This window comes from Cavia porcellus, unplaced genomic scaffold (assembly GCF_034190915.1).
Source record: "Cavia porcellus strain 051 isolate PalLab524CR breed Dunkin Hartley unplaced genomic scaffold, mCavPor4.1 scaffold_29, whole genome shotgun sequence".
NCBI classification, from domain to species: domain Eukaryota; kingdom Metazoa; phylum Chordata; class Mammalia; order Rodentia; family Caviidae; genus Cavia; species Cavia porcellus.
The window spans coordinates 4124836-4149286 of NW_026947512.1; the positions used below are offsets into that span (position 1 = coordinate 4124836).

Here is a 24451-nt window from a genome sequence, read left to right on the forward strand (position 1 = left end):
TCCCTCTCTCCCTCTTTTCTCTTATTTTTGTTTTGTTCCTCCTTCCTAAGCAGAAGTTTTAACAATAGTCGATTGGCTGGTTGGAGCAAAGTATTACAGTTATAGAGATATGTTTGAGCTTTATCACAGTTTCTACAATTCCCAATTGTCTCGTATGGGTTGCTTTACTCATACATGTTACCTGCTTGCATTCTCCAGGTGACTGCCTTTGTGACACCAGCCTGGATTAGAACACATTAGATCAGGGACCTATGGAGGAGAAGCGTAAGTAGCTCAAAGAAGGAAATCAGCAAGATTTGAAGAATGAGCAGATTATTTGTCTATTCACTATGGTTCTAGGAAACGTCACCAGGCCTTTTAAATAACATGCTTGTGTGTGTTTGCATGCCTGCACCTGACTATGAATGAAGATAGATGGGGAAATTTTTAAGAAACAAGAAGCTGAGGCAAAGATCTCAGATTCAAAAGACTTTTTCAAAGGACAGAAAATGAGTCAGTGATTATATAATTATGGCAACCATTTAGGTGAAAATCTTTATCAAGAATCTCTCTATTGGTTAACAAGTGAATACAACTTTAGGGAAGAGCTGTTCCCTTTGGGCATGAGAAGTTGTGCAGATAGTTACCACAGAATGAGAACAGGACATAGAATCACTGTTTTAGTCTTGGCTCTGATATTTATCACCTAGTATTCTTGAGATGGTCATTTACCTTTTCATGTATTAGTTTCTTCATCTATTTAAAAATAAATGATTTTGGACATGGTTGTTCACTGCGCTGTTTACTGAGACATTGAACACTGAGCATTATGCAAATGTGAGATCCTAGCATTAAAAGGCCTCTTCTGTTACTGCTGATAATAAGAATAGCTTCCTATAGAGTCCAATCACGTCGCCATCCATTCATCACAGGATTCTTCAGCAATCTCTGATTGGCTCAGGCCAGGCAAGTGCAGAGGGAGACTCTGAATCCAAGTTGCTAACCTAACCACTGTGGAAAGACCACCTCCAGTGGACTCCCACACTGTCTGCTCACGTCTTTACAATGCAGTCTCGTACTGTCGTATTGAATGGACACTGTCCTTCTTGATCTTTCCAGGGGCAGATGATGCCAGGGAATTTCATTTCTAACCAGGAAAAGTTCTGTTACTGGAGGCCTCTGAGAGATGATTTGCCTTTGCTGGGGACCTCAGTTGGTTATTTCCTCTCCTTTTTGGTGTGGGATAATTTTGGTCTAAAAGAAGAAAAAAGAATACTCAGTTATTACAATGTCAGTGAGGTAGCTAGAGCTGCACTGTCTGCTGGCTCGCTGTCTTTAGAAACGGCAATATCCAGAACTCAGACCTTTTGGTTTCAGCACAAAGCTTCTCACATTTTAATTTTCACCTTCTGTGTCAACAGTTTGTGAGCTCTGAGGCTACATACTGCCTTTCTAGTATGAAGAGCTCCAAAGTCACTTGGTTTGAAGAGCTCCAAAGATGCCTGTTTCTCAGGCATCATCTCTGGCAAAGGACACCTGGACAGCACCATGTCTTTGTTGGAAGGACAAGTCTGGAAACAAGCCAGAGAAGGTAGAATGGCTGGCAAGGAAATCAAATCTGCCATTCAGAGGCTCCCACATATAACTTTTTTTTTTTTTTTTTTAACTTTTTGAGACAGGGTCTCACTATGCTATTCAGGCTGGCCTTAAATTCACTTCGTATCCCAGGCTGGTCTTGAACTTGCAATGAGCTTCCTGCTTCAGTGTCTCGAGTGCTGGGATTACATGCACGTGACACCATGCCCAGCTTCCTACATATAACATTGACCTTCAAGTAACTCATTGGTATTTTTCAGCTGTGGTTTCTATGGTCCCTGGTTTCTATAATTTCTCTGAGCCCTAACCAACATCAATTTCACTTTGATGCCTGTACAGAAATGAGTTAGGCTGATGGGTTTGGGCAGGCTCAAATCCTTTCTGTTCATACTGCCAAAATCATGCCCCTTCTTATTTTCCTGTGTTATTCATCTTACCCTAAAGAGCTGGGATAATGTGGGAAGTTGGCACAAAAAGATCACCTAGACCATTCTTCCTCTGGCAACAGTGTTTTATTGCAAGATAGAGCAGGGATTACAACTTCCTAAAAATACCTGTTCTAGCTGGAAGTGATCAAAAAGCTCAAAGAGAAATTGTTCCCTAAGTTCCCTGACTTCACGCCTTCCAGAGGCAGCAAGCTCGGCTTGAGTCTCTATACAGAGGAACCTCAGAATGCAGAGCTGCTCCGCCCTCATTGTATGCTTGGACACAGTGGCTCTTAACTGCAGAACAGTACTTCTGGCTCATGCCTACCCCCAGGCTGGATACAGCTGGATAGCAGACAGTGCAGTTCTTGTTGGGGTGAGGTTGCTAGAGGAAGCTAGAGACAAAAAGAAAAACAGTCAGAAATCATGACACAGACACCATCCCTGGAAGACCTGCAGCCACCAAAAGGCCATAGTAGGAAGATGCTCCGAAGGTGACAATAAAGATGTGTTGCTCTGGGCATGTTCTTAAGACCTGGCCTCATTTGCATCCTGTAATATCCTTTTGTCTCAGGAGACATTTCACACACATGTAAAAAGTTTGATGCCAAACACATAAACCCAAGGAAGTAAAATAAGGAGATTAGGTCAGGCTACTTGGGTGCCCATGGATCATGGGCAGTGTTCCAATGGTGGGCCCCCCCCCAGTACTGGCAAAACATTCAAAGGTGTGATTCCTTCAAACTGGCACTTTATGTCACAAGAAGCAGGAGAGCCTCATCTTCAACTTCTCCAAATAAAATCTAATAATTTGAATAGAAAGGGAAGTTTATCGGGAGAGGCTACATGGAAACAAAGGCAAGTTTAGTGCCTTGGAGTGGAATTGACTTGTTGAGGCTGATGACAGAAAAGGACAAAAATATTCTGTGTCCTCAGTCTAGGAAGCAGGAGCTATAGTTTGTTACAGAGGTAAGTTCAGCAGCAGGGGATCCTAAGAAGCAGAACGTAAGGGGTGGAGGCACTGTTCAAGCCAAGAGGAAGTCTCAGCAGGAGGGAAACTAACTACTGGCATGTTAAGGTGGTCTCTTAGTAATGACCACATCATGCCTAAAATCGGCAAAAGGGTCTTCAGACACAGGGAGAAGCTACCTTAGGAGACTACAAAAGAATCCAGAAGATACAATTATTCAAATGAGAGCTGTGCACATTGCCCGGAAGGAGGCCAGCAGAATTACTTGGTACTGTATCTCTGCCATTCACAAGTTGTGTGACCTTTAGCAAATCACTTTTTGTTTTGGGGGTCTCCTGTCAATAAGCGAATTTGTCAAGTTGCCCTCAGATCACCCTTCACTTAAGTAGTAAAATTTTGCAAGCGGTGGGTTTCCAACTCACAATTTGGAAGTGGACTACTTGGTACCTCCTTCTGTTGAGACCGCAACCACTCTATACCTCTGAGCAAGGAAAATCTTAAAACATTGTGGTCACCTGGAAATAAAAGAAAGGAGCCTATTAAAGTCCTTACGGCAGTGCCTGATTTAAAAAATCTTTCTATGTAACCAAGAAATCTCTGGCCTAACCGTTTCCAGCTTACAGTGTGTTATCTAAATCCAGTCATTTGTATCTGAAATCCCGTAAGAGTGGAAAGGAAAGTTCAACATGTCTTAACTTTAAAAGATACTCCAAGCATAGGATCTTGACCTCATAATTTAGGGTATTCCACTGCCCTCTTCCTGCTTAATTCAGGGTTACCCTCTTCACTCTTTGGATACCAGGTGATATTAGGGATCCTATTTCCTTAAAGGGCAGGTAAGGAAGTAAACCAAAGGCAGGGAGCACTTCACTTCCCACTGAAGGACATGGTCTGTCCCCTCTGCATGAGTAGTGTGTACTTGCCCTGCCTATCCGCTTCTCTCCTTTTTTTCTTACTATTCTCTTCTTCAACCTCCATCCTTACCTTCTAAATAAACTGTCTCACTCATAGGAATATACTGCTGTACATACTAAAGAGACTGCTGTTTTTTGACTGCTGACATAACATTTTGCAAAGAAAAGGATGATGAAAAATGTTCACAGATCTGCTTCAGCCAGGGACACAGATAAATGGCTTTTTTCCTACTGAGAAGCAGGCGTCAAGGCTCTACAACTAGTCAGAGTTGCTTCTGCAGATGTTCAGATGGATTGAGGGCTCAAGGGCCCTTGTTTGAACTAAGAATGGGATGGAAAAGCTTTTCTGCATTTTCTCATGTGCAGAAGCTTTGCCTGAGACTGAGATTAATGATGGCAGACTAGTTATCTGCCAGAAGAAATTTCAAGGGAGTCAAATGTTGAAGCAGTGATATGTCAAATATTTTTTTTTTTTTTTGGCTAAATCTATGTTGAGAATCAAGAGCAAAGAGTACAACAGAATGATTTAAAACATGAATTTGGTCAGAAAGCAAGCTCCAATAAAGCTATGGACTACAAAGAGCAGAGGAAATCTAGATTGCTGAGAAAGAACAGAAGAATAGAAAAGACCTGAGAGCATCACAAGAAGCAACATGACTCCACCTTTTGCAGTATCAAAATTGCAAAAGGTAAAGACTTTGCACTAAGGAGAAAGCCCCAAAGCACTGTATTCCAGAATGTTGGTAGCATATTTGTTCTTTAATAGGATTCAGAGTGCCCAGTGATCCAGGAGCTGGGCCCCTAGAGCCAACAGAGAGGGAAGTCTGGCTACTGCACCAGTTGGTGGTAAACCTTGGCATCACCCATGGGACACTGGTTTTAGGTGCATGCAGAATGCAAGAGTTGAAGGGTCAGGAAGGCTTCCACTCCAATTTCAGAAGGCTTGGGAGGTGAGGCAGTGTACCCCTGAGAGAGCACTGTGTGAAGTTTCACTGTGTGAAGATAAGTAGAGACCCCAGATATTTGGAGAAGCCAGAAATGTGGATTTTTCTGAGGAAAACTGCAAGGAAGGAACATAGGGGACCCAAAAGAGAAGCTGTTGAAGCTATAACTACCAGAAGTACCATGGGGTAAAGCCACCCAAACCTTTGGAGTTCACATTTTGCCACAGATTGCCTTGGATACTGCACATAGAGCTGTAATGTTTGCTTTGCTGGGTTTTGGACTTGCTTTGGTTCAATTCCTTTGTATCCCACTGTTTGTAACTTGCAGAATGGAAATGTCCATCTTGAACCATTGAAATGTCTGAAGTGTTTACTTTTCCATTTGTACAGGGGCTTACAGCTAAGAGTTTGTCTTAAATATCAGAGACTTCTGACTTGAACTTCTTGGCAATGCTGAAACTGTTAAGACAACAGTCTGGCAATTCTTGGAGACAGACAAATTTTTTTTTTTTCATAAAGAATTGTGTTTAAGTCTTTGAGGGATTAAGGAAACAATGTTATGGTTTGTGTCTAGATGTCTCCCCAAAGTCTCATGTGGTCATAGAATTTTTTTCAGAGGGGCCTACATCTCACGTGAGTGACTGATTTGCAGTGCAGTTCTGGGATTTAGGGTGCTGGGATTAAGGGTGGATGATTGCTGGATTAGTCCACTGACTGGATTGGCATTACCCCAAACCCCATAGACTGGATAAAATAAATGCAAGAGAAAGAGCTTCTCTGTCTTTCTCTCTCACCCTTTCTCTCTCTCTCTCTCCGTCTCTCTCTCTCCTCCGTTTCTTCCTCTCCTTGTCCCTCTTCTTCCATTCCCCCTTCCACCTCCCTCTCCCTCTCTTGCTTCCTCCTTCCTTCCTTTGTTGCCCTTGCTGTCTTCTTCTGCCATGAACAGTTGCTCCTCTGCCAAGTCACCTTGCCTTGGAGCCAGCCACTTGTGGACCGAAACCACTACAAACTGTGATCTGAATAGACCTTTTTCTCCTTTAACTTTAGGTGGTGTTGGGGACCACTACCTAGCAGCTCTGAGCAGGATTTAAATTTTACTAATTGGCTTTCTATGTTTATCTGTGAGTCTGTCCTAGGCCTAGGCCCCTTGCCTGGCGATGAGAGCTGAGTCATAGTAAGTGAACCTCTATGAATCAACTGGTCCTGACTGAGGCCTGTAGTGGCCTCGGAGGCCAGAGATACCTCAAAGGGCAAGATAAGGCCATAGCTGAAGACATCTTGGCTCCAACACTAATTAAGTAAATAGAGACTGCAGCTGTAGGAATCTCACTCCTGCAGTCTCAATCCTACCATAAATGTCATCTTGGAGATAAGATGGTTCTCCTAAGTTGGCTTAACCTACTTACTTGGGGAAGTCTTTGGAGTGACCTCCAAGGCCCTGCTCATTTCCTGTGTTTTCCTCAGTTTCTCCGCCTCTTGTCTTAGTCCTAATGAAAGTGGGCTAATCCAGAGAAGCTTTGTCATAGTTCTCGGAGTTGGGAGCTCAACTAAAGGGTTTTGATCTTCCTGGAGCCCTAAAAATCACACAGTTTTTTTTTGAGATGGGGTCTTGCTATGCAGTTCAGGCTGGCCTTGAGCTCACTTTGTAGCCCAGGCTGGTCTCAAACTCGCAAGGATCTTCCCACCTCAGCCTCCCAAGTGCTAGGATTACAGGCGCGAGCCACCACGCCGGCCAGTTTGTCTCTTTTTATTTAACCTCCACATACACTTGTTTGAAAGATCAGGGATCTAGGTCAGAACCTGATAAGGTGTCAGTTCTTTTGTCTCAGCAATGTGAAAAGTCACTGAGAACATAAAAAGATACTATCACGTTAAATTTTTAGTTTTAAATTATCTAGTTTTAAATTATTTTTTCACAATGAAAACCATTACTTTTCAAATGTTAGGGCTGAAGAGTCAGTTGAAGCAAGCAGTCTCCTAAACAAGGATGAAGCAGGTCGCCACCTCCAGGTGCCCGCCATGCAGAATGTGATAAGTGAGCCACAGGCATCCTCAGTTCCACTGGTGGGGGTGGTCCACGGTGAGGCATCCCCTCACTAGCATTTCTAGCCCTGGGTAAGATGTCCTTCTCTCTGAGTCTTACTGTTTCTGCAAGGCCCATGTTAAAGAGCTATCTGTTGTTCCCACAAAAAAGCCTGTGAGGCTTTTTCTTTAGAAGTCTGGGGCTGTGGTCCAGATATACTTACCTGAACTCACAGGGGGAGTCTTGTTTATTGGTTTAGGAGAAATTTTTCTATCCTTGACTTTCTTCCCTACAAACTGTAAATAAGCATGAGTTGCCTTCCAGGAACAAAACCTGTGGAAAGAATAGTTTCTGGTTACAGGAAGAAAACTCTCAGTAGAGGGCACCGGAACAGAGAGGACAGGGGATGCCTGGAGGGCCATCCCCCACCAAGGGTACGTGGTGTTCAACAAAGAGGAGACCTGACATTGGGGGGCTGCCTGTCAGAGGTCCTTCTTCGGGGGCCTCCTCTTTGTCCAGATCTGTTCTAGGGGAGAGGGGCCTGGCCCGGGCTATAGGTGAGGACTTTCTTCTAGAACCACAGCAAATGAGTCTGTGAAGAATCTGTTGAGGTGCTTGCCTGAGCTTCAGGCTTTAAAATCTCCATTCTCACCCATCCGATGCAAGCAAAGGGTCTGACTGGCTTTCATCAGTCCTTTCTTAAGAGCTTTGCGGTCCCTCACCTTCTATGGCTTTTCCGTGGAATAGCTCTGGCTCCTCCCATCTATGTACATGGTCACCTGAGAACTGATGCTCCCTAGAAGTCCTCACAATGCTTCTTCCCTGCTCCCCTCCCCCTCAGCCAGGCCAGGCATTGTGTCCCTCGGTGAATCCTAGCTAACACTATGTCTACCTTCATGCTTCCTGGGCTCTGGTGGCCTGGCCTGCTGCCACCCTCCTCCTTCCCCAAGAGGCAGACTATTTTATCACAGTTGCTTCCTCCTGTTACAATCACTAAATAGTGCCTCCCTCGTGGACAATATGCTACTGAGAGATTATGTGTGGTGTGGTAAGAGCTCAAGAGACCTGATTTCTACTCCTGGTGTTATCATTTACCTGGTGATCTGAGCAAGTCTTTTAACTACGCTGAATCTCAATTTCCCCTGCTGTAAAACAGGGATAATAATATTTTTCTCCAACTACTTCCCAGGGTCATTGAGAACTTCCTTTAGGTTAATATATATGAACACAGTTTGCATAACACACATGTAAATCTCTCTATAAAGTATATAGGGAAGCAAGGCAAGTGACAAATTAACTGCATGAAAATCAGGGATTCAACCCTCTTGAGAGCAGCCTGTCTTCTGTTTTTTTTTTTTTTTATTTAGAGAAAAAAAGCAAAACAGAAAAAAGGATAGAAATACAGAATTTCCAAAAAAAAAAAAAAAAAGCAGTAAGACATCACTAGTTGATAGATTACATATTGTTATCTTAGCATCCTGTCTTTCTAAACACAGTACATGTGGAGGGAGCTGAATGTTGAATCAAGCCAGGACAAGAATATGTCTTCTAGAAGTTTTTGGTCCCTCACAGAGTCTTAAGATGAATTTCTGTTTAGTGCTGGCTAGGAGAACCAGAATTAGGGGCTAGATAGCAGTAGTAGTTTGAAAGGCTGATTGCTTATCTTGAATTGAGATTTTTCTATTTCTTTGGAGTATCTAGCAACTGTGCACCCTCTGTAGTGATTATGGGATTTGGGCATAACATTAATGCCCTTCTGGTTTACTCCCTCCATGAGGCTCCTAAGCATAAGAAGTTGTGTGACCTTGACAGAATTTCTCCGAGAAAATGCAACCACCTCACCCCTAGGTGAGAGACATAGGCCTAAGGAAACCTCACAGCCTTCATCCAGGCAAGCAAAGGAAAAGGAGGAGGTGAAGAACCCTTATGGGTCTTGGTCTCTGTCTTCCATCTTCTAAATCAGTGCAGTGTGAGAGATGGAGTGTGGAATATAGGATATGAACCATCATCACACTTACCATGAAGTGAGAAACTAGGAAACCAAGCCCTAGGGGAAGACAGAAATCTATTTTCTTCACCAGGAAGTCATCAGATAAAGGGAACTTGTTACCTTCTCCAGAAGTACATAATGACAGGGAAGACAGATATGATAGCTCCGTGGAACATGTTCCAGTCTAGGTGGCCCTCTGCAATGGAAGTAAGGATGGCATCCTTCTGGGCCTCACTGATGTTAACCTGTCGACAGAGAGAGAGTTCAGGGCAAAGCAGACCACCTTTCTTGGCCCCCAGAGACCTCAAGATCACTCAATTTCTGGAAGCCAAAACTTTTTGTGGGCTTACTAGGAAAGGACAGTTAGTTCGCCCAGGATTTAGGAAGTGTCTTGCAATTATTAGGGGATGAGGGGAATGCTTCTTGGCAAAAGGTCAACGTGCAGTTGGAGTCCTCCTCACCCTCAGTCTTGGAGGAACTTCAGCATGTAAGAAGAGCCTTAGGATAATGTTAATTTTGGCCTGCATGAGGACCAAGTCATTTTCGTTGAATGTCCGATTGGCCTGCAGCAATTGAGCTGAACTCACCAAAGCATTAAACCTAAAAAAAAAAAAAAAAGATACAATAAACAAAAAATCAGCATGAACAACATGAAAGCAGCAATAAGGTACCTGGCCCAGACCTATGTCTGGCCTGAAAATGGGAGGGTCAAATGTGAACCCAATTGTGACTTCATTTGTTCAGTTTAATTCAGGTTGGAAAATACAGATTATGGACAGACCATATGCCAGATAACATGGTAAGTACTTCTTCAAGTGCCCTGCTTCACCATAGCACCCCCACTTATTTTTTTTTTTTACCCAATTCTTCATGCTTTGCCCCTTCTGTCCTGTAGCGGGAGCCAGCTTGCTGTTTTCTGTGCAGCATGAGGCAAGCCCTGAGATGCAGGTAGGTCCTACCCATGCAGAGTACTTCAGGCAATGGAACATTTGGATTCCATTCCAGCAGCAATGCAAGCCCATTGGAGCATTTTAGGTAGGAGAGTCACATTCCCTGAGTTTATGCTTTTTAATAGGCTACTCTGGCTTCCAAAGGGTGAGCAAGGGAGCAGAGGCCAAGGTGGGGTGGGGTGGATCAGAGCAGCACTGGCAGATTCTGACTGCTCTGACTAGCTTCTCTTCATACCCTGCTGCCTTCGTGTTAAACAACTTGGTATCTGACTCACCCCTGCTCCTCTTTCACAATTCAGCCAAGTGTCTTTCAAAAGACCATACCCAGGACTCATGACTATTTCAGTGCACTTGCTGTGTCAAACTCTGCCTAATGCCTGTCATCCAAGACCCTTCTCAGCAATCCCTTAGTGTATAGGGTCTTAGACAGAACATATCTGGGGTTTTTTGTGCCTAATGCCAAATTTGAGCTCAGCAGAGACCAAGCAACCAATAGACATTTTGAGGACTAAGATAAATCTTCGTTAAGGTGCAGTGAAAGATCTCTGAACTAAACTGGAGGGTGCTCTACATTTCTGAAAATTCCACTGCTTCGTGTCCTTGGGAAGCCAAGCATAGCCTGGTAGGCCCTTGTTAGTACCTGCTCGCACTTCTCCAGCTGCTTGGGGCAGATATTTATCAAGAATTATTCATGTTGCTTGCCAAATATTTTTGCCTTTTGGAGTTGTTACTCTTAATTTGTGATGCATGAAAAAGGCCAAAATATGGACATAAAAAAGAAAAAAATAGCATTTTTATGAGAACAAGTTTGAATGTTTGAAATGTTCCAGCAAACACAGGTAACTTTTTAAAAAAGTATTCCCAGGCCAGGGCTATCGCTCAGTGGCACAGCGATTGCCTAGCAAGCTGAGGTAGTGAGTTCGTTCTCCAATACAAAAAACAAACAAATAAAACAAAACAAAATCCTGTTGACATAGGTATGGCAAAGAAAATTATTGAAGAAAGAAGTACAAAAATTCCTAAGTATTGGAGGAGGGGTGGCTTAGTGGTAGAGTGTTCAACTAGCATACATGAGGCCATGGGTTCCAGCCCCAGCACTACAATCATCAATCAATCAATCAATCAATATTCAGAAGAAATAAATTGCAGTAGACTTTAAATTCTTGTTTTACTTTAAAACAATTTTCACTAGAGTCAGTTGACAGAATTTTAGGTATAGCTTAGAGTTTATACAAAACATATGGGCTTTTACTTGGTGGATTGACTTTGATTTTACATAAAAGTTTGGCAGCTAAATGAATGTACGTTAGTATGATTAAACTTAAAAAATATGTTTAAAGTCACACACAAGTTTTACTTTGATAATTGGTCCAGTGGTATTACATAAGAAGCCTTCTTCCATATTTATAAATAACAAAGAAAAATGGGAATAGGTAAGAACCGTTCAACATTGGAAATACTGAGTATTAGAGAGCTTTAGAAACACACACACAAACACACACATACACACCCCGCATGATAGAATTTGAGGGAGTGACACAGTCACTGGGATTGTCCAGAGTTTTGCTTAGCAGGGCTGAAACCACCGTGCCTCTTAGAGGTCAAGCCAAGCTTTGCTAGGAGGGCTTAAGGAGGGAAAGTCACAAGTGGAAGGGAAGAGGGTAAACTCACTTCTCCATTTCAGAAAAGAAATATAAATCATTAACTGCAAAGTTGATGACAATGGTCCTCTGGCCATATATACGACGTTTTACCAGGGTTATTTCTTCCTTCTCCTGTTCTGAAACCCGGACATTTGGGGACTGTGAAGTTTGACGTCCTGATACAGTGGGTGATGAGGAGAAATCTGAGAAGAAAGAAGTAATTACAATTGGTTTGATCAAGTTACTCGTACGCCTGTACATCACCTCAACTTGGCATAAGTACGATGAAGAAAGGAGATTGTACAGCAATCCTTTTGGCCTATTGCAAGGGTCATTTTCTACCATTGGGGGCAGCTTCCACTTAGACTCAACACAAAGGACTGCTCAGCACACACAACGATGAAAACAACAACAACAATAACAAAAGTAACCTGACAATGAAGGATGTTTTCATGGTATTTGTCTAATACAAACGAAATCACACGAGTTATACCCTGAGGTTTCTGTAGAGACTAAAAACTGAACATGGTGATGTGACCTTCTAAACAGAGAGTGTGGTTGTTATGGCTTATATCCAGAAGTGTCCTAAAGCCTCACGTGTGCATAGGTGGGGCTTTGGGAGGTGCCGTGACTGTGATAATCATCAGCAGGTTAGTCCACTGATGAGTTTAGAGCTCAGTGACACAGTGGGAGGCAGAATCTGGTCAGAGGAGGCGGTCACGGTGGGGCGGTCTGGAAGGGTCTGTATCCTTTCCTGGCTCCCTGCCCCTCACTCTCTCTGCTTCCTGGATGCCATCAGATAAGCAGGTTTCCTCTGCTCAAGCCCTTCTATCATGCCTCTGCCTTGGCACTGGCTGACAGTAGACTGACTAAAACCTCTGCAATCTATGAGCCAAAATAAATCTCTCTTCTTTAAATTGTTGGGGTTAGGTATTTTGTGCTAAGGACAAGGTAAGTGATTAAGATGGTTCTGATGATGTTTATTCACGGTTTATCTGGGAAGGCAGGGTGTGATGGTACATGTCTGGCCTGTAATCCCAGCATTCCCAAAGGCTGAGACAGGAAGGTCACAAATTCAAGGCTATTGTGCAGTTTAGCAATTTAGGGAGACATTGTCTCAAAATAAAAAAATTAAAAAAGGTGCCGACACATAGCTCAGTGTATGGAGCCTGAGTTCATTTCCTAATACCACAAAAGCAAAACAAACAGACAAACAAAAGTTTATCAGAGAAGTCATTTAGGAATACATGGGAAAAGCAACATAAAGAGAAAGTCAAGCACAAGAATTTTATTTTAAAAATTGATAGTAAAAAGATAAAGAGAGATGCAAAGAAGTAAAAAAAATGAGGGAAGTTGTAAAAAATTTAGAGTGTGTGTCAGAAAAATAAATTATATTTTAGAAAGTTCCTGGAAAGGAGTTATTCAAAGAAATCTACCCACAGGGATTTATATCTGAGAAGAGAGCTGTTTGGGGCTGATTCTAACAAGTACACTTTGCTTAGTTTCCTGGCTGGGGTTTAAAAATTGTCCAATCTAGGTCTAGAGTTTACTAATATTCCTAGAAATCCTTCACTGGAGTCTAGTCCAGGTGATGTAGGTGTGGTGCTCCCTTTGCTAGAAGTGGAGTTCTGTCTGGTGCCCCGTTACATACAGGATGGGAAGGTAACTGCAGAATTGTGCAAAATGTAAGCATTTGTTTTGTCCCAGACTCTGCAGATTCCTGGAGTTACCATACTGAATATGACATCAGGTTCCTGCTGTATTATCTCACAATCTTGTTTTCTTAGACTTGTTGTAGATTTACAACAGTTAGCAATGTTATCTCTTGAAGGATTTTTCACTTGTGCACAATATATTCCTGCAAATTTTATTATCTCATTATTAATGGTATGTATTGATTTTACAAGTAGAAAAAATTAAAGATATTTGAAAGATGAAATTAAATGGTAGATTAAAATTGTTTTGTGAAGTGTGAGACCTCACAGTGACTTAGATGAATCGCTCAGCTTTCTTGCTGGGCTCCCTAGTAGAAGCCACTGTCTGCAGGCATGGACTGGTTTGCTAGACAGGGGATCTTGCTAGATTCCAGCTTGTGTGACACAAAGTAATGACCTTGGTTAACCCATGTAGCTAAAGTACTAACAGAGAGAGGCGACTTACTCTCTTTGTTGTGCATTTCAAGGTGAAGATAATCTATAAATTCCTGGCACTTCATGGGATTTGATGTAAACCTTCGGTAGTTGCAAAAGCTCCTGATAAAACAGATCATTTTCAGCCAACCTCTTTTCTGAGGAAAGAAGAGGAGCAGTATTTATTTGTTACTATATCTGCTCTTCCTTAAGAGTTTACTATGTGCCAGGAACTTGGCATTCATTACATTTAATCCTCACAAAACTTCTATATAAGACTAATTGTTAGCTCTAATGTAAAGGTCAGGGAATGCAGGTCAGGGGTTTGTACAACCTCTCCCAGATTGAGTAGCTGGTAGATGTAACATTCTGGCTTTAACTCCTGTTCCCATTGCTCACTTGGCTTTAATCACAGGCACAGAAGGGAGGGAATTCTTTAAATTCCCAGTGTGACAATATCTCTGAGCCTCAGATCTTCCTTTTAAAATGGGGCTTTAAAAGCCCACCTCCAGGCCAAGTATGGTGGCGCATGTCTGTAATCCCAGCACTCGGGAGGCTGAGGCAGAAGAGTCCTCATGAGTTGAGGCCAGCCTTGGTTACACAACTAATTCAAGGCCTGCCTGAACTACACAGTGAGACCCTATCTCAAAAAAGAAAAAATAAAAATGAAGACAAAAACAAAAAACCCATCCTCCAGGAGAGATGGTTTTGGTGACTATGGTAATAGAGATAGTCTTGAGCAACTGACAATGCTTGGGTAGCGGCTTTCTTGTCACCAGTGTTTTGTATTCACTCTCTTTCTCACTGACCTTGAATTCCTGCCGGTTTACTGCTGTCTTTGAAGGCTTCTTCTGTGAAGTTGGCACTTCAATTTCCACCTCTAGAGGAGGAGGAGGAAGAGGAGGGAACAATTCTTGATACTCTTTAAGCCTGTCAGAAGGGAGACCAAAAATAATGCAAAAAAAAAAAAAAAAAGACAAGAACTTGGCACATAGAAAGCGAATCTAGAGGAACTGCAGTTGGAATTGGAGAATGGTGAATTACTTAAAATATTCTTTCAATCCTTCATTAATGATCTTTTCTGTTCACTACTGGGTGATACCTTGTTAAGGCCTTAAAGCAAGGAAACAGAAAGTTGTGTGTGTATGTGTGTGTGTGTGTGTGTGTGTGTGCACACGCGCACACATGTGCGTGTGGTATGACACATGTGCATGTGGGAAGGTTAAATGAATTTGGTCTTTTCCTTTGTAGGGGGTCTCTGGCAATGAGAATGAATTATGAGAACTTTGATTCATGTGGCTTTCAAAAACCAGTGAGAAACTCCAGTAAGAATCCTTACCTTCAAGGGACATACTCACCATTTTTCTTCTAGAGATTTCGTGACGTAGCTCTGGAGTATGAGCAGTGTGGTTGTGCTGACCTGTTGCATGTCAACGACTTCTTTGATAATAGGAGCATTGCACTGTAGCATTTCTTCTAAAAATACGCAAGAGAGAGTGAAAAGGCCATCCTTCCCCTCCACCACTTCTCAAGTAACTGATATTTTTTAGAGTCTCACAGCTCCCTACTTGCAATCTGTCTTGACTAAAATGGCTACACTTTGTTTGAAAATCTTCAAAGTGTATTTGGAATGTTATATGCAAGGGTATTTATAGATAAGATATGGTTCTACTTTAATTCCATTCAAATTCTAAAGAAAATAAACTTGTAAAGGACTCATTGCTGTAGCCGGCGTGAAGCTTTTTGGTTTAGGGAAAGAGCATGAGAGTAAAAAGACTAAAGTGAAATTACAGGGCAGATGGGGAATCCAAGATTACCAGTCGTCATAAGGGCAGCATCAAAGACAGGATCTGGGTACTTCTCTCTCTCTTCTAGCGCATTCAAAATGATTTACAGAACTCAAAATCAGGCAAGTAAACACTTTTTGCAAATAGACTTGCTAATATTACCTTTTTAATTTAATATTTATGGCCTTATCTTGGTTAACTGCAGGCGAAAATCCCATGAAAGCTCCATTTCTTCAACTGTGACAGATAAGCTCTATCTCTATTGCTTTGCTATAGACTTGTTTATCTCCAGTATGGGGTTATGTTCACTCTTCATTTGAATGACAAGTCAATATTTTGTTTGTAACCTCCGCTTTTGGTCATGATAGATATGCACAGGCCAGATTTCCCTTCTTGCCTTAGGCAAGAAAATCAGACAAAACAAAACAGTATTTCTGAAATAGTTTCCGGAAGACAATTTCGCTTCCCAGTGTAATTCTTTTCACAATTCATGGTGGGGTGGGTGTGGGGGGACTCCAGCGTTATAATCAGTTATTTAATGATACAAAGCCTCAGCTTTGAATTCAAGTTCCACTAATAATAAAAGCTAGTTAACTTCAGTGTGTTTGACTGATTATTTCAATATTTCAGGATTGAATAAATTTAAGTGAAAGGATATAAGTGAAACTGTCTGGCATTTGACTGCTTTTATTTTAGTAGTAAAGCTTTGAATTTAGTATTATTTTCCGTTTTCAATGTCCCTCTTAATCTTGGTCTCAATACGTTCCCCATGTGGATACTGTTCTCTCTGGGAGCTCCTTTGAGAAAGACTGCTCCACAGATAGCTTCCTAGACACTAAAGGAAGAAGAAAACAGGGCCGGGAGGAAAAAGAATGTATACCAGGAGGTTGTTTGCCATGAAAGTAAGTCTTGATTGTATTTTCCAAGGAAGACTTGTATGTCTTTTCATTGAGCTCCTTGCTGAGCTTATGTACTGCTATCAGGAATTGCAATGGGGTTTCAGCTTTCCGTTGTTTAAGGAATTCCCTGAAGAACTGTAGATGTTGTGTATTTAAGAAGATTTCTGCCATGTTTCTGGAAAACAAGACAGTATTATTGGTTGAGAAAAAGGGATAATGACTCTGGGTTCTTTTCTGATTAGGGAATGGACATCTCTTGGACTTGAGAGTCTAAAGTCTCTCCAGTGGCATCTGTCTGTTCCCTAGGCATCAAACTTAAACTTTTATCTATCCCTACTAAGCTTTGTTCAAATCATTTGATAACCCCAAAGCAAAAGGAAAGGAAGTCTCTTAAAGGGGGGGTAATGTTTTGCAAAGAAACTCTCCATTTACATTATGAGTTTAAAGCAACTTCCAGTTGCTACAGTCATTTTTATGAGGTACAGCATGGCTGATCAGCAGTTACTGATCCATATTTACAAATTTCTTTTGATGATTTATTCTTTGAAGAAAGGTGACTCTTTCCTTTTGCATGATAGTTTTTCTTGAGTAGCCTGTGCTTCTGTAATTTCAATTTTCCTTGACAGTGTAAAAGTATGTTCCCAGAAGCTCTATTTCCAAATTTCAACTGCCTGTTGAACCTCATCTATATTGCCTGGCTATTAGTTCAGCCTCTCTACACATACCCGTATGTTGACCAGTTTGCTTTTATGTATTATATTACATATGATATTTGCTAAGTTATTGATGACATGTATGATTATCAAGACTTCTGTTTTTATTTTTTATTAGTATATGGTCAAGTACATGATTACATTCCTTGTGGAAAATTGTTAAATGTACATAATATATCTCAATTATTTATAGTGTTAGGGTTTTTATAGATGCACTTTATGAAGATAACATATTTCTTTTTCTGTTCTAGTTTTACTGATAGTTTTTAATCACAAATGGATGCTGGGAATTGTAAAAGATTTTTTTCTGCATTAATTGAGATAATGTAAGTTACCACTCCTATTTTATTAATATTGACTATTATTTGAATTGGGATTCTCACGCTAAGCCAATCTTGCTTTTCTTACATAAAATTCCTTTGGTTATACATTTTTTATATAGCACTGACTATCCAATATTTTGTTGAGAAGTTTTATATCTAGATTCAAGAGAAGGTATTAGTTCATGGTTTTCTTTTCTTATTTTTGGTCGTTTGGGAATTAGGATAATACTGACTTCATAAAATAAATTGAAAAAGTGTTTTTTCCTACTCTATTTAAGAATTATATGCCTGTTGGAGTATTGGTGTTATTTAAATATTTCATAGATTTCTCTAATTTAAACCTTTTGGGTTAAGATTCGCTCTGTGAGATAATTTTTTGTATCTATAATATAAAAATTAGGAAATATGCAACTTTCACTGCTCCACCTTTTGGCTAAACTCAAATGTAGAAAAGGTATAATTAAAGAACATTTATTTGAGGAATGCAAGATTGACTGAACACCCAAAGCCCAATTAAAATAATAGACCATAATAATGAACCAAATCTGGAGAAGAAAATGACTAGAATGAAGAAGTCACTAGATAGGATTAACAGCAGCTTCACGTTGACAGAAGAACCAATAAACTTAATGATCATTAACACTAAAGATATCATCTGATTTGATCCAGCTTGAAAATAAAGACACTAAGTCAAGACGTGTTCTGACATTTTGACTTTTTGTTATGGATTTAGTCACATTTTCTACTTCTCCTTGTGTCAGGTTCATTAACCTATTTATTGCATCCAAGTTGTCTAATTCATTCCTTGCGTTTCCTTGTGACCTTACTAACTTCTGCAGTCTCTTCTTTCAACTTGAGTTTGATCTAGATCTTCTCGCTTTTTCCCTGGTCAGTAAAACTGACAGTTTGGCCCTTTTGTTGAGATTTACAAAAATAAAAAAAAGCCCCAAAACTTTTTTTTTTTTATACTGGGGATCAAACTCATGACCTTGTACTTGCCAGGCAGGCACTTAAGACACTGAACTAAATCCCCAGCCTGAGCCCAAAAACTTTGCCTTGACTTTCTCTATTTTGTCTTTCTTTCATTGACTTACAGCACCATATTTACTCTTAACTTCAATTGAGTTTAATTTGAATATATTATCCCATCACCTTGGTCTCATGTTGTTTCTGGTGTAAATTTTAATATTTCTACAGTTCCCCTGAATGTGCTGAGTGCTTTTTTCCCCATAATACTCAACATTTCTTTCTTTGCTTTATCTGTCAATGTTGTTATGATGTATCTAAGCATAGGTGTCCTGGAGGGTTATCTCCTGGAGTTTATTAAGCAATTTGTATGTCTTGATTAATGGTTTTGTCAGATTTGAAAACTTTTCAACCATTATATATATTCAGATCCTTTTCTGCCCCTTTTCTTCTGAGACTTCCATTATTTATATTGATGTGTTTGATAATGTCCCTTGGGCCTCTGAGATTCTGTTTAGTTTTTTTCTTTTGCCTTTTGCCTCCAGACTAAGCAATGTTTATTAAATGATCATTAAGTTTATTAGTTCTTCTGTCAACTTGAAGCTGCTGTTAATCTATCTAATGACTTCTTCATTCTAGTCATTTTCTTCTCCAGATTTGATTCATTATTATGGTCTATTATTTTAATTGGGCTTTGGGTGTTCAGTCAATCTTGCATTCCTCAAATAAATGTTCTTTAATTATACCTTTTCTACATTTGAGTTTAGCCAAAAGGTGGAGCAGTGAAAGTTGTGTATTTCCTAATTTTTATATTATAGATACAAAAAAAACCACAAATGGGGGAAGACGCCTGGACATGTTTATTGTGGTACAACTTATAGCAATGATAAAGACAATGTGATGAAAAGGATATCACTAAATAAATACACTAGGTCCACACTGTGGAAAGAAGTAGATCTATAAAAATTGACTTAAAAGGAGGTCTAAGATAGTTTAAATTAAAAAGTTGTTGTATGCTATACATTGGATGAGCTCCATCCAGAGGGCCTGGGCAGGCCAGAGAGATTGTCAGTGATACAGTGGGACCCCAGTGGGGGGCTCAGGGTGGACAGGCAGGACTAGCAGCCTGGAAAAGTCCAGAGCAGTCCTAACAGTATAAGTCAGCAGTTGGTAAGTGAGATGGACCATCATAGTGCTTAGGCACAAGACATGTGGAACAGAAACAGGTGGACAGGGCCACCTTTTTTTTTTTTCCTTCCCTAAAGGGCTTGGGAGAATTCCAGGGACAGAAGACTAATCCCATCCCCCAAGTCCAGAGGCCAAGATCAAACTTGTATTCAGCATAAATCCACCTGTAAACTTGACTAAAGTACACTTCTCTGGGATCTGACTTGGAACTACCACAGAACTGTAGACACTGGAGGAATTTTACTGTTTATACCTTTCTGTCTGATTGGTTTTCTTCTTTAAATCTGATGGGTTTATAGTTTTTTGTTTGTTTTTGTTCTTTTGTTGTTTTTGTTTTTTCTTTATTCTGTTTTTATCTTGTTTAATTTTCTTTCTGTATATTTGTTTGTTTTTCCATGTATGTGGCTATTTTTGTTCTCTGGGTTTTTTTTTCTTTTTCTTCTTTTCTTTCTTTTATCGCTTAGATCGCTAACTTTTCTTTTGGCTTATTTCTCATCCTATTTTTCCCTCTTGTCAACTACCTCACTTGATTTTATACTTTCATGCTAGTAAACATTATCTCTTCCCCTTAAGATTCACATTAATACTCCTAGAGTTTCTTTACCAACCCTTCCCTCTTGTATCCTACAATTATCCACCCAAAACTTGAATGATCATCCTTTGCCATCTAGCCTTGATCCTAATATATTTAACCTCATTCATCTCTCCATCCTACCCCCATCACTCTTAACCATCCCCTAGACACAGAACAGGATAAAATCACTCTAATAAGTGGAAAATCATTTATACAAGTTCCTGATACAATTGGGATTTGTATAACTTTAGAGCTTGCTCCTGTGGTTTAAGGTATCAGGTTAATATTTAAGCTTGTCAGTAGCCAGATTGTGCTTGAGTCTATTGTTATTGCCAGCTGTACTACTTTATCTGGGATGTCATACTTGTTATAATCAGTTTTTCTCTCTTGTATGATGGCATTGTGATTGTATGTAGTCATAATCATCACCATAGTGAAGTACCAAAGGACTAGGTATTGAGTCAAATAGATACAGACATTGAATTCTTTTTTTTTTTTGAATTCTTAATATAGTGGAAAGCTAAGTTCTTGGGAAAGGCAAAAAGACCAAGAACCACCTACATCTAGAAGACATCCTGAGAAACAGCCATCTTCTAGGGAAACATCAATACCAGGGATAAAGCTGATCTAGCATAAGAAATCCACAAGTATCAATACAGAACACAAAAGTAAAATAAAAAAATAAGAATTGATAAGACAAACAAAATACAACACCAAATGCTCATCCCACACAGGACAAGTCCAGAGCGCAGAGAGATAATGGAAATCAGAAGCCAACTATTGGAGTGTTCTGAAATGATAGCAGCAGAAATGAAAAAACAAATGGAAGAGGCTATAGAAAAAACAATCCTTAGGGTGCAAAAAAGTGATGATCAAAATGAAAGATATTAAAGCAAACACAGACAAAAAAAAAAAAAAAAACAGGAGCTCAAGAAACCAAAAATGCCCAGCATAGAAAATAAATGGAATCCGTGAAACAGATCCAAACAGAAATCCAGGAGATTAAAGACTCTATTGAAAGTGTACACAACAGATTAATTGAAGGTGAAGATAGAATAGCAGACCTAGAAGACAATACTACAGCTATGGACCAGGAAAAGAAAGGTATCTTAAAACTGACAGGACAACACAAGAAAACCAAGCCAACATCTACAAGATGAAGCAAAAAGAACAACATAAGATTGATTGGAGTGGGTGAGAAGTTGGAGACAACACAAAAGACATTAAAAACCTTTTCACAGAAATAGTGGCAGAAAACTTCCCAAACATGGAAAAAGTGACATACAAATTAACGAAGCATATAGAACCCCAAATACCCATGACCAAAATAAATCTACACCTAAGCGTATAATAATCAAGATTCCAGAAAATCAAAGAACAAGAACAAAATATTAAAAGCAGCTAGAAAAAAGAAACATCACCACCTATAAAGGAAAACCTATTGGAATCACAGCAGACACTCAACACAAATTCTCCAATCAAGAAGAGTTTGGTGGGACTTCCGGGAGAACATGGCGGACAGATAGCAGCAGCTACTGAGGCTCTCTTAAAGACTCAGCTTAGAATTCAGGAATGGTGCGGAGTAAGGAATCATAAGCAAGTGGAGATATGCCCTGCTGACCCAAGAATGAACGAGGCTGAGAGAAACCAACTGGGAATGCAATCCTGGTGCTATAACAGGAACAGAAAAGCCCCAGTTTGGAAGCTGGTGCCTGCGCCATTGGAAGCCGCGATTTGGGTTTCCCACCGCCACTGCTGCGTTTACATCAGCTCGGCAGGGAGACAGACGCGTGAAAGCTCTGAGAACCGGAATCCGTGAACGGAGTTGAAAGCAGGAGAGGTGGGGAGCTGTGCATTGACCTGCGGTGAGTGAGAGAAACTGGGACTCTTCCAAGGTCTAGGAGACTCCAACAGCTGACATTCTGGGACCGGGCAGACTTGCAGGAACAGGGTGCTGTAGTGACTTCAGTCACGCATCCCCCTCTCAAGCGGGATTGGTGAGCAGTGCCTAGCCTACGTGAAGCTGCTGGCTGAGACCCAGTAGGCTAGTACAGCCCAGGTCCCAGCGCCTGAAAGTAGATTGAACTGGAGGGGCGGGCCCTGCATAGGCTGCCTGGTCTGCAACTTCCTGGTGCACTGCGGTGGGCAGGAACACCTAGCCGGCGCAATTCAATCAGACTGTGGCCAACAGGGAAGGAAGCTGGGCCTCCTATAAACGCTTGCACATATATAAGGAACAAAGAATATGGGAAGAGGCAGCAACAAGAAAGGGTCCTAGGCCCCCAATCCTGAGAAAGAGACAGTAGCAGACACAGCACCAATAGATATAAAGCGCTATCTCCAGAGCCTCATAGACGAGTTCAGGAAGTTATTAATGACCTGAAGCTAGAAATAAGCAGAATAGTTAGAGAAATGCTAAGCACCATCCAAGAAAAAACAGATGGTGGAGTGGAAGAACAGAAAAAGAGGGGAGAATTGTTTGATGGAGAAAATAGAGAAAGCATAGAATACGTGAAGCAGGTTCAAAGAGATAACCAGGAAACTAAAAACTATCGAAAACTGGCATAACAGCTTGAAAGAAACTAAGGACAGATTATCTGAACTGGAGGGCAGATTTGTAATATGGGAGCATGAAATGAAAAACTTCTTAAAAATAACAAGGAAACAAACAGCAATAATACAAAGACTAGAAGATGATAAGAGGATCTATAACTTAAGAATTAAGAACATAAAAAAGAAGTAGGGACACAAACACATGAACTACAAAAGCTACTCACAGAAATAATCCAGGAGAATTTTCCTAATTTAGCAAAAGGTAAAGATACTCAGTTGTATGAAGCGTACAGGACCCCAGCCACCTACAACCCAAACAGAGCAACACCCAGGCATATAATAATTAAAATTCCAGAAATCCAATACAAGAACAGAATATTAAAAGCCATCAGAGACAAGAAACAGATCACTTACAAGGGAACACCCATCAGAATTACAGCAGATTTCTCTGCACAAACCATCAAATCATGAAGAGCATGGGGGAAAATAATTCAAGCTTTGAAAGATAATAACCTCCAGCCAAGATTGATATATCCTGCACAACTATCCCTGGAAATTGTTGGAAAAACAATTCAGGATGCTTCCAGGATAAAGAGGAACTAGGGGAATTGCAACCACCAATTCAACTCTACAGAGAATACTGCAGGATATTCTAAAAAAGAAAAATACGAAGAATCCAGAAATAGTGGCAGAGAGGCCACAATGAATGGAGCAGAAAACAAAATTAAGAAGACAAATTGACAACTAATGACAAAAAAAGAGCTCAACAGAAATGAGGCAGAGAAGATTGGATGATAGGAACAGCTATTTTGGAGAAAATGATGTCATAATAGGTAACACTGATTTAGTATCATCTTGTTTTGAAGTCTCATCAAGCTTTTGTTCTTCTGTTTCCATTAGTCTAAACAGGTTGTATCTTATTGGATTTTATTATATATGATAGTATAAGCAAAAACTTTTATAGATAAGGAGATTATACAGAAATCATTGTTCATTTTCTGTTAGTTGAGTCTAAATACCCTGTAATACTGTCATTCTCTTAAATGGTTTTACATTGTTTTGATATATTTGATGCTACAGTATACAAAGTTATACTCAAAGATTTCAAGGAAAGAGACAATATGGTAACTACTTTTATGTCGGGATTATCTTGTGAAACACTATTTTGCTTAAATGGTTATGTTTTGATCTGTGCTGTTTTGCTGTTATGCTCTCTTTTATCTCAATCTCCATTTTATTATTTACTTTTTTTATCCTTTTAATTAAGGGAAAAATAAATAAAAAATAGCAGGATATATTATAGTAACCCACTTTGACTTTCCATTATCTTGATTTAAAGCCCTGTATTGCTCTCACCATCTTGTTTTGACTGATGTTCTTCTATTCTGTTTTGCTTGATAGTACTAGGTTCAAAAGTTTAGGCATCAGCTGTGAAGATAGTGGGATTCATTATGACACCCATTCTGGTCGACTATTATCTACTTTTGAAGACCTATAATGTCTCCAATGTTTTGGTTTTGTTGGTTTTGTTCTTTACTGTTTTGTTCAATTTTATTATAACTGATGATATAGGCAATTCTATTAGAGATAGCAGGAGGCATTATGATAACCACTGTTGATCATCTTGTATTATGCTTCTACATTATCTATTATGTCCACCCTTTTGATTTGACTGACTCTGTTCTGTTATGTCACATTTGGTTCTATTCTCTTCCAAAAAAGTAATAAGAACTGTGGGAGCAACAAAACCCAAAATGTGTACTTATCATTGTACAAAAGAGAGGAAAAGAAAGTGCTCTAAATGATATAACTGCATGTATATTTAATTGTATAAGATTGATAATGATATTACTGAGTTTTGTTGGATCATTGAACAGAACTGTTT

The 24451-nt window shown here is 40.1% G+C and overlaps 1 protein-coding gene across 1 annotated transcript in view; it reads right to left on the reverse strand.

Annotated features, from left to right (window-relative positions):
- Positions 1-326: 326 nt before the first annotated feature.
- Positions 327-24451, reverse strand: part of Rgsl1 (regulator of G protein signaling like 1) — a 70104-nt gene continuing 45979 nt past the window's right edge. Inside the window, 11 exon segments of the mRNA XM_063239691.1 lie at positions 327-1233; positions 2329-2395; positions 3393-3485; positions 7075-7184; positions 8962-9086; positions 9303-9441; positions 11463-11637; positions 13595-13766; positions 14394-14493; positions 14922-15039; positions 16231-16424. Of these exon segments, the coding sequence (XP_063095761.1) occupies positions 1197-1233; positions 2329-2395; positions 3393-3485; positions 7075-7184; positions 8962-9086; positions 9303-9441; positions 11463-11637; positions 13595-13766; positions 14394-14493; positions 14922-15039; positions 16231-16424 (1330 nt within the window). The 3' untranslated portion in view covers positions 327-1196.